At 39.1% G+C, this 8653-nt stretch overlaps 1 protein-coding gene and 1 pseudogene across 1 annotated transcript in view; both read right to left on the reverse strand.

The window, feature by feature from the left end:
• The window catches only part of LOC101973745 (cytochrome P450 2C18), a 41465-nt gene extending 34136 nt beyond the window's left edge, over nucleotides 1-7329 (reverse strand). The window contains exons 1-3 of the mRNA XM_005333712.4: nucleotides 7131-7329; nucleotides 5381-5543; nucleotides 5063-5212 (exon numbers count right to left, since the gene is read on the reverse strand). Of these exons, the coding sequence (XP_005333769.2) occupies nucleotides 5063-5212; nucleotides 5381-5543; nucleotides 7131-7298 (481 nt within the window). The 5' untranslated portion in view covers nucleotides 7299-7329. The remainder of the gene's footprint in view (nucleotides 1-5062; nucleotides 5213-5380; nucleotides 5544-7130) is intronic.
• LOC144365982 (small ribosomal subunit protein uS2 pseudogene) lies at nucleotides 236-4517 on the reverse strand (annotated as a pseudogene).
• Nucleotides 7330-8653: the final 1324 nt, after the last annotated feature.

The following is an 8653-nucleotide window of genomic DNA, read 5'->3' on the forward strand; positions in this document are numbered from 1 at the left end:
CTGAATCTGGCATAACTTTCCTATATACATATATGAATGCACCACAGTGACTCTCACCATCATGTACATCCACAAGACTGGGGTCCTAATCAGAATAAGACATATTCCACACTTGTATAATCATAACAAAATGGGTTCTACTATTATGTAGAACGAAATAATAATAATATTTTTTTAAAAAAGATAAACAGCTCAAGACCACTCAGTGGTCTAAGCAGAGGAAGCTCAGACACCTTCAGTGACTGCTCCAAACTTCAATAGGGAACTACTGAAGAGGCACAGAGGGCACCTGCAGCTTTTGGATCAGCCTACACCTCAGATTGAGTAGCAGTGAACTCAAGAGCCAGTGCATTTCATTCACCCTGAAATTCTTCTTTGGTCACAGTATTTTCAGCAGTGCCTGCTCTTTCTTTTCCATCTCCTTGGGATCTCTGTGGAAGTAGAGATCAGGTATAACCGCCCCTGGGTATTCACAGGAGATGGTGCTGTACATACACAGACCCTCCCAGGCCAGCATTCACCACATCAGACCCACAGAGTAAGCTCCCCTGTTGTTGTATAGAATGGTGATGTCCACGCAGAGCAGAGGAGAATCTGTGTTGCACAGAGCAATGGCAGGCAGATTGACATAAGATGCCTCAGACAGACTGGTGGTCAGCCCTAGGATCAGTAACCACCAGAAGACACAGTTCCTGGAAGGCAGCCTAGAACTGGTTAAATTTAAAATTTAAATTTAAATTCATTTCTGGAATGAAGCAGCCAGCAATAGGAGTGGCTCCGGGGGTCGTGGCAAATTTCAGCAAATCCCACTGGACTGTATTCCTGGAGGAAATGACACCAATGTCAGCAGGATTTTTAATGGTAATAGTATAAGCTGCAAGCAGAAGCTCCTTCCAGGTCCTCTTCAGATTTATGTTAGAGATGTCATCACTTTTCCTTTTGTAGATATATTGTTCTATCTAGAAAGAAAAGTTGGTGCCACCGAAGTGGGTTCCTACAGTAATGAGTTTGAAGATATCCTTCTCCTTCATTTGCAGGACATCAAGGGCTCCGGACACTCTGACAGTTTCCCTTTAAGTTATAATAGGAATCAAAAACACCACCACCATATGGACTTCTCCATGGGTAACACAAATTTAATGAATAGTTGAAGGAACTGTATGTAGAACTAGGAGAGGGGAAGACTAAAGAGAGAACAACTATAAAAAAATGCAGGTATTGGATGGTACAAATGTAAAAAGGCAAAAGCATACATGTTGTGTGAAAAGAAAAACTAATGAAAATGAGCACAAATTCTAAGATAGATTTTGCTCGCCTAAAATAAAAGTTAAATTTAAAAAGTTCATTTTAAATTTAAATCACAGATAGGGTAAATACAAAAGTTTAAATTGATGGAGTCCTTTTATTTCTTTATTTCAATATTGAACGGGAGAAAAAATGTCCTGTCCTAGGAAATAGTGTCCACAATTAAACTGTTCAGGTTTAATTTACTTGGGCAAAGTCTGCCCTCTGATGGAATTCTTGAGTTATCGCTGTATGTTATACATTTCTTAAATTTCACAATCATTTAAGTCAATTCCATCATTTTATAGAAAAAGGAAAAGTAGAGGGGCTGGGGATGTGGCTCAAGCGGTAGCGCCCTCGCCTGGCATTCATGCGGCCCGGGTTCGATCCTCAGCACCACATACAAACAAAGATGTTGTGTCCGCCGAAAACTAAAAAATAAATATTAAAAAATTCTCTCTCTCTCTCTCTCTCTCTCTCTCTCTCTCTCTCTCTCTCTCTCTCTCTCAAGAAAAAGTAGAGAAAATCTTTCCTTTTTTTGGACATTTAAATGAGATTGTTGTAATCAAATCATCAATAAACATTAAATTTTAAAAGCCCACAAGTTTATAGATGTAATCAAGAGTGAATTCAAAGGGTTGTACAGACTATCCACACCAGTCAAAAGATGAACTCAACAGAGATATCCACAGGGAATGAATGTATAAAGCAATTGTGACATATATGCATGAGAGAATTTTATTCTGACACACAAAAAATAAAATTCTGTCATTTGCAGATGAAATTGGAGAACATTATGTTAAGTGACATAAGCCAGGCACCAAGACAAACACTGCATGTTCTCACTCATGCATGGAAGCTAAAAAAGGTGATCTCGGAGAAGACAAAAGTAGATTAGTGGTTACTAGAGAATAGGACGGGTAGGGAGGAGGGAGAACAGAGAGATGTTGGATAATGGATACCAAAATATAGTTAAATAGAAGGACTAAATTCAGTGTTCTACAGCACAGCAGGATAACTATAGTTTATATGTATATACATATAAACTATATCGACTATATATATAAACTACATATACAAAATATATCATTATATATATAGATATATATGTAAACTATATCAAAAACACCACCACCATATGGACTCCTCCATGAGAGAATTTTATTCAGACACACAAAAAATAAAATTCTGTCATTTGCAGATGAAATTGGAGAATATTATGTTAAGTGTATATATATTACAAAGCACTAGAAGAAAGGAATTCAAATTGCCCCAACGAAAAAACTGATGGGGAGGTTGTGGCTCAGTTGTAGTGTGCTTGTCTAGCATGCTCGAGGCACTGGGTTCTATTCTCATCACCACATACTGAAAGGTTAATAAAATAGGTACTTGTCACTTCATTTCTCTGTATGCTTAACAAAACACTGTTGAAATCCTGAGAACTGTTTGCTAATCTTGTTCCAGAATGTGCGGTCCCCAACTGCCAAACTGCAGAATGCACTCCCTCACTCGGTTGCAGGCAAACTGCCCACTCGCCCTGACCCGTCAATGAACTTCCCTCCCTGCCCTCTCCAAGAAAAGTATATAAGCTCTACTTAAGCTGTTCTCAGGGCTCTAGCTCTCTTTGCTAAGGTGAGCTCTGAGCCCCAGCATGCTGGTCCCCAAATAAACCCATTTGCTGTTGCATGAGACAGTCTCTTGGTGGTCTCTTCCTCCGACGTTTCGCCGGTCCCTTACAATACAAATAAATACAATAAAGGTCCATCAACAAATAAAAAAAAAATTTAAATGATAAATGTTTATGAGGATGGAAAAGCTAATTATCTTAATTTGATCATTAAAAACTACGTACATGTGTCAAGTTACAATATGGCATCCCAAAAATATGTACAAAATATGTACAATTATTATGTGTCAACTTTTTTTAATGTGAAGAAGAATAGGGAATTCAACAATAGAAGCATCTTTAGTAGATAACTCCTCTTATGCTAGGTTCCTTGTCAGCTGAAACAAAATGGTACTAAAATTTTATCTTAGCTTGGAAGACAGGGGATAATTTACAATTGTCAATTTGAGATTTCTGGTGGTGGGGGAGAGTGTGTCTCACAGTGAAAATCTGATTTTTCAATCTTACCTTTCACCTCCTTGAGAAGAGATAATTAAGTATCAAAGTAATTTAGAATCAAGCCGAAAATCAGATTTATTATGACAAGCATTTCATAGATAAGTAAAATGGACAATGAGGAGCAAATAATTACCATAAAACTTCTAACCCCAAATCCAATTGTTATAAAATTCACCCAGGATTTTGTTTTTTTTTCAGATATGGTGAGGTCAACAGATGAGGCTGCCCTTGAAAAGATGGCTTGGTACTGTTACCAAGGGAAGGGGGCTGCCACACCACAATGGAGCAGGCAGCACAAGAAGAAGCATCACAGTTAGACATGAGACAAAAGGAGAAAGGGAAAACAGGGGATTTTTATTGGGGTTTCATGGGAAGGAATGAGTGAGGCAGAGTAGGTGCACTGAGTAATTTGATAGTTTGAATACTCTCAATGTGCTCTGGGTAATGGGGATAGTCACTAACTGTCCCATAACTGTCCCTGGGGTGATTTACAGCTCTGAAGAATATTGGCTTGGTGTAAAATAATTTGATACAGAAAGTGGTTGGAAGTATGGGTTATGGATAGATTGTTTTGTACACCAAAATCTTGTGGTAGGAAAGCTGTTTGCTATCTCTGGGAATTAAGTATCCCTGGCAGAGGTACTCTAAGATGTCAAACCATCAGAAAACAAAAAAAAAAGGGATTACTACACAAATAAAAATAGAAAATAACACAAAGAAAGCAAAAACAGAATCACCTTACAACTAGGAAGTCAGGATAAAGAGTTAATAATGAGAGTTGAAATTCAGTTCAACAAATCCACTTTATAACCCAGTATTTTTGTAATTTGAAGCATTATACTAGAATATAAATTTTCTTAAATATATAAAATAATGCAGCAAGTGGTGAGAAACAGTAAATAACTCAAATTGATAGTTTTTAAATAGTTATTGTTCACAAGGAAATCACAATAAACAAAGAAGCATTAAAGATGCCAAGGGAGTCAAAACCACAGATCTGCACAATTACTGATGAAGACTGTAGGCACAGGCCTCGAAAAGAACCTTCCAGACATGTCAGTCCGTGAGGCTGATTGTACGCAAGCAGACCAATTAACTGAAAGTACATGTGCGTTATTTCATGCTCCACAAAAGTAGCAGATCACTACAATCAGGGCTACTTGACAAGTGTTTACCAGTGAAATGTTTTAAAATACTTAACCCACAATTACACTATAGGAAAAACATTATTCTTTCACAATTTGAAAAAGAAGACTCAAACTTTCTTGGTGACATGATTCAAAACGAAGTTTGACACAAAATGGCATTAAATGACCACATTTTAGGGGCTGGAAATATATCTCAGTTGGTAGACTACTTGCTTTGCAGGCACCAGGCTCTGGGTTCAATACCCAGCACCACCCAAAAATAAATAAATAAATAAATAAACAAAATGACCACAGTTTATGCACCGTGTGTACAAACACAACAAGCACAGATACCCAGAAGCTCCCTTGGCTCTCTGCATCACACCATCCCTCCTGCACATGAAGACTAACAACCACTACTCTTAATGAAAGATTTGCCTGCCCCTAAAGTATTTCCAGGGATGTTGTTAGAGAAGAGAGCAATCTGATATGGTCAATGATTACAGAACAAAGAATCACCACCCACCATTGGTTTTCCTCAACTCCTCCACAAGGCAACGGGCTTCCTCCTGAACGCGGTCCTCAATGCTCCTCTTTCCCATCCCAAAATTCCGCAGGGTCATGAGGGAGAAGCGACGAAGCTCCTTCCATCTCTTTCCATTGCTGAAGAGGATTCCTACCAGAATGGGAAGCAAAAACTGGAAGGGAAATCCCAGGCAAGGAAGAGAAAACTGACATGTAGCAGCTACATGGGTGGCCAAAATCTGCCTGGGGATCAATTCAAGCCTCATTCCAGGACCACTGCCCAACACATGCATGCACACTCATGCACAGGCACACTTACCAAGGTTTTTATTAGCTTTTTCAGACAGTGGGAAACTGCCTCTTCCAGCAAACTCCTCTCCTAGATCAACCAGGGCTTCCTTCACTGCATCATATCCATGCAACACCACAGAAGGCTTCAAGCCCAAATACAGAGTGAACACAGGGCCATACACTTTTGAGAACTGGAAGATGAAAAGTAGATGCAAAGAGCAACAAAAGAAATCAGTATTTGGTCTACATATTGTTCATGATTCAGACCAATATTATCGTACTGTTGACATTTTTGTCAAACACAACTTCAAATATTTCTGGATTTCATATATAAATAAGATGGTGATTGTTATAGCTTCTACATAAACAATGACTCCCATTTGCCAGGGAACTGCCAGGGAAATTACGAGGCAGACTGTCAAAAATAAATCAACATTTTGAGGTAGCTTTATTTATTCTGTCATATAGAGAAAGAGACTGAGGTTCAAAAATTCAAATCCATTTCAGTTTCCCATAGCTAGTAAATAGACAACCCAAACTTAAACCCTTGCTTAGTTGATCTCTTCTACCTACGGTAATTTCACAGTCCTCAATGTCCACATTTGGACCAATACCCAGCTGCTATAGGACACAGCTTCAGCATCACCTGCTAAGCTCTTCCCCTGAGGATCTGACTCATCAGCCCTGTGATAAATACCAGAAATCTCCATTTTTAAACATCTCCCCAGATGATTCTAATGCACAGACCAGTTTGAAATCCACCAATATTATTAACTCAGAAACTGAGAGTGGATACAGCACAGCAATGTCAGGATGTGCAACATCCCATGGAAGGACAATTCTTTCCATGCTATACATTCACAGGTCACAGGACCAAAATATCCTGATATTACTCAACTATCCCTCACTAATTATTTATTTCATTCACATTTACTTATTGTAGACCTGCTGGTAGCAGGCCTTCCCTGGCCCCCAGGGCCCAGCCCCCAATTCCTTGTTCTGCATGTCAAAGTGGCCAGCTCACAAGGCCATGATGCAGACTGGCGGTTCTCCTGTTTATTCGCCTGAGACATATGTGCTCCACGGGAACGTCTTGACCTTTATCTAACAATGGCAGATGTCACAACCAAATTTCTCCCCTCTCCCTACCTCTTTTGGGTAACTTTCCACTTCTGCTGCTGAGGGTATAAAAGGAGATGATGTGAGTAATAAAGTGCTGACTCTGGCTGACTCCTAGATGAAGAACCTTGGTGCCCTGTGATTTTTTATTTTTTTTTATTTTTTTTAACCTCGACATCCTTCGCCAGACTCGGTTCTTGAGGCCGGACGTGGCATAGACCCACAGTATTTCCTTGACATTACACATAATTTGCTTCTCTGGAGAAGTTTAACTATTATAACTAATTATAGTTAATCTCTATAACTAAACAAAATACACAACATGTACAGCAGATGACTTCTTGAATAAAATCTTTAATCTCAAAACTGCCAATACCATTTACCTTCAGACAAAAGAAAAATCACAGCAAAAGATGTGAAACCAAGAAACTAAAAGAACTTTATCATTTTGAGTACACTTTAGAACTTAAATAGTACTCTCCTAGGAAAACACATGATATCATTCAACTATTTCTGACAGTGACACACCAAAAATAATAACTCACAGGGATTATTCACTTTACAATAAAATAATCTGCCTTCAACAATCAATTTTATTAAAAGTAGGAAATAATTATTCAACCTTTCCAAGCCACCAAAGGATCATAAAGCATACTTACTTTGGTTAAGGATTTGCTAATGTCCTTAACATCTATCTGAAGAATATTTCCTATAATTGGGAGAGGAGTGGGACCAGGTGGGAGCTTCCCCCTCCCAGAGCTCTGTCTCCATACTGAGAGGAGAAGCAGACAGGAGAGACCAAGGACCAGGGCCACAACTAGATCCATTGCAACCTCCTCTTCTTACCACAGACAACAGCAAGCTTGCAATACAAAGCTTTTACAACACTCCCTACTAATATTGATGTGAATCACTGTACTCTTTGATGCAGTGACCAATCACCTACATGCAATTTGATCTCCTTCTAAATGGACTCTGGCCAACTGAAAAACATGAAAATAGTGTGTTCTTACTCTTATTCTCCTTTCCACAGCCCCACCCTGAAGATTCTGGTGTAACTAGTCTGGGGTGAGGCCTTGGTATTGTTTTTTGGTTTTGTTGTTTGGTTTTTTTTTAACACCCCAAGCAGCTCCAGTGAGCTGTCAGAATTGAGAACAAATGAAGTAAAATATCTGATCAAAAAAAATGTTCATTCTGGATTTTTAGACTGATGGCCTTTTGGGAGTTTATGACATTGTTTTAGCCACGTGTTTTAGACCTTATACAAAAAATAATGTTTCTCCAGTAATGCCTCTCAAACACTCAGGTATTTTCCTTGAAAAAGAAAGTCTTGTGAAATATTTTAGGGTACTGTGCTAACATGTCTAACATGAAGCCTCTAACATAACACACATCTTGAATAATCAGCACTCAGCAAGTAGCTAAGTAAATATACACACCTTTCCTTTCTTTCCTATTTTTTTCCTCCCCACCGCCCACATCCCTCCCTGTAAAGAACTTGAAGACAGAGATTACATTTTTTTTTTCAAATGAGGAAAAAGACTCTGAGAGAAGCAGAAGGAGACACTTCAGTGTCACACAGCTCAAAGGTGGTGGAACTGGGTTTGGAATGAGCTCTTCTGATGCCCTGGCCTTGCCACAGCTGCCTAGAGAACAGTTTCTGGGGAAAATAATAATAATAATAATAATTATTATTATTATTATTATTATTATTATTATTATTTTATCGTGAATGTCCAACACACTGGTTGTTCACAAAATGGCAAGGCCAAATGTTCTTTAGAGGCCAAGTAAAAATAGAAGTCAAAATTAGCGTTTCTCCCTTTTTGTTATTGCAGAAGTGAAATTTTGCACAGATAACTAAGGGTACAAAGCAAAATCCAGGGCTCCCGTCCCTCCCTTTCTCCCAAGGGGACAGGACGTCTCTGTACCACGCTGCCCCGGGCTACGGAAGGGTGACAAGAGTAATGCCTAACTGTTCTTTCTGCCCTTTTCAATGTGACTTTTCCTGTCTTCATGCCATACTCAGGTGCTGTGGTCCCTCACCTGCTTTCCTTAGCCCTCGTGAAGTCATTTCACCTGTGGATAGTTGTTCAAATCGGTGTTTCTCTCGAGGAAGACGCTCAGTGGCAGAAAAGTCTATTCCAGTCTTTCTCTGCTCTCTCCTGGAGAAAGTAGGTTT

The sequence above is a fragment of the Ictidomys tridecemlineatus genome, chromosome 1 (assembly GCF_052094955.1).
Source record: "Ictidomys tridecemlineatus isolate mIctTri1 chromosome 1, mIctTri1.hap1, whole genome shotgun sequence".
In the NCBI taxonomy this organism is placed as follows: Eukaryota; Metazoa; Chordata; class Mammalia; order Rodentia; family Sciuridae; genus Ictidomys; species Ictidomys tridecemlineatus.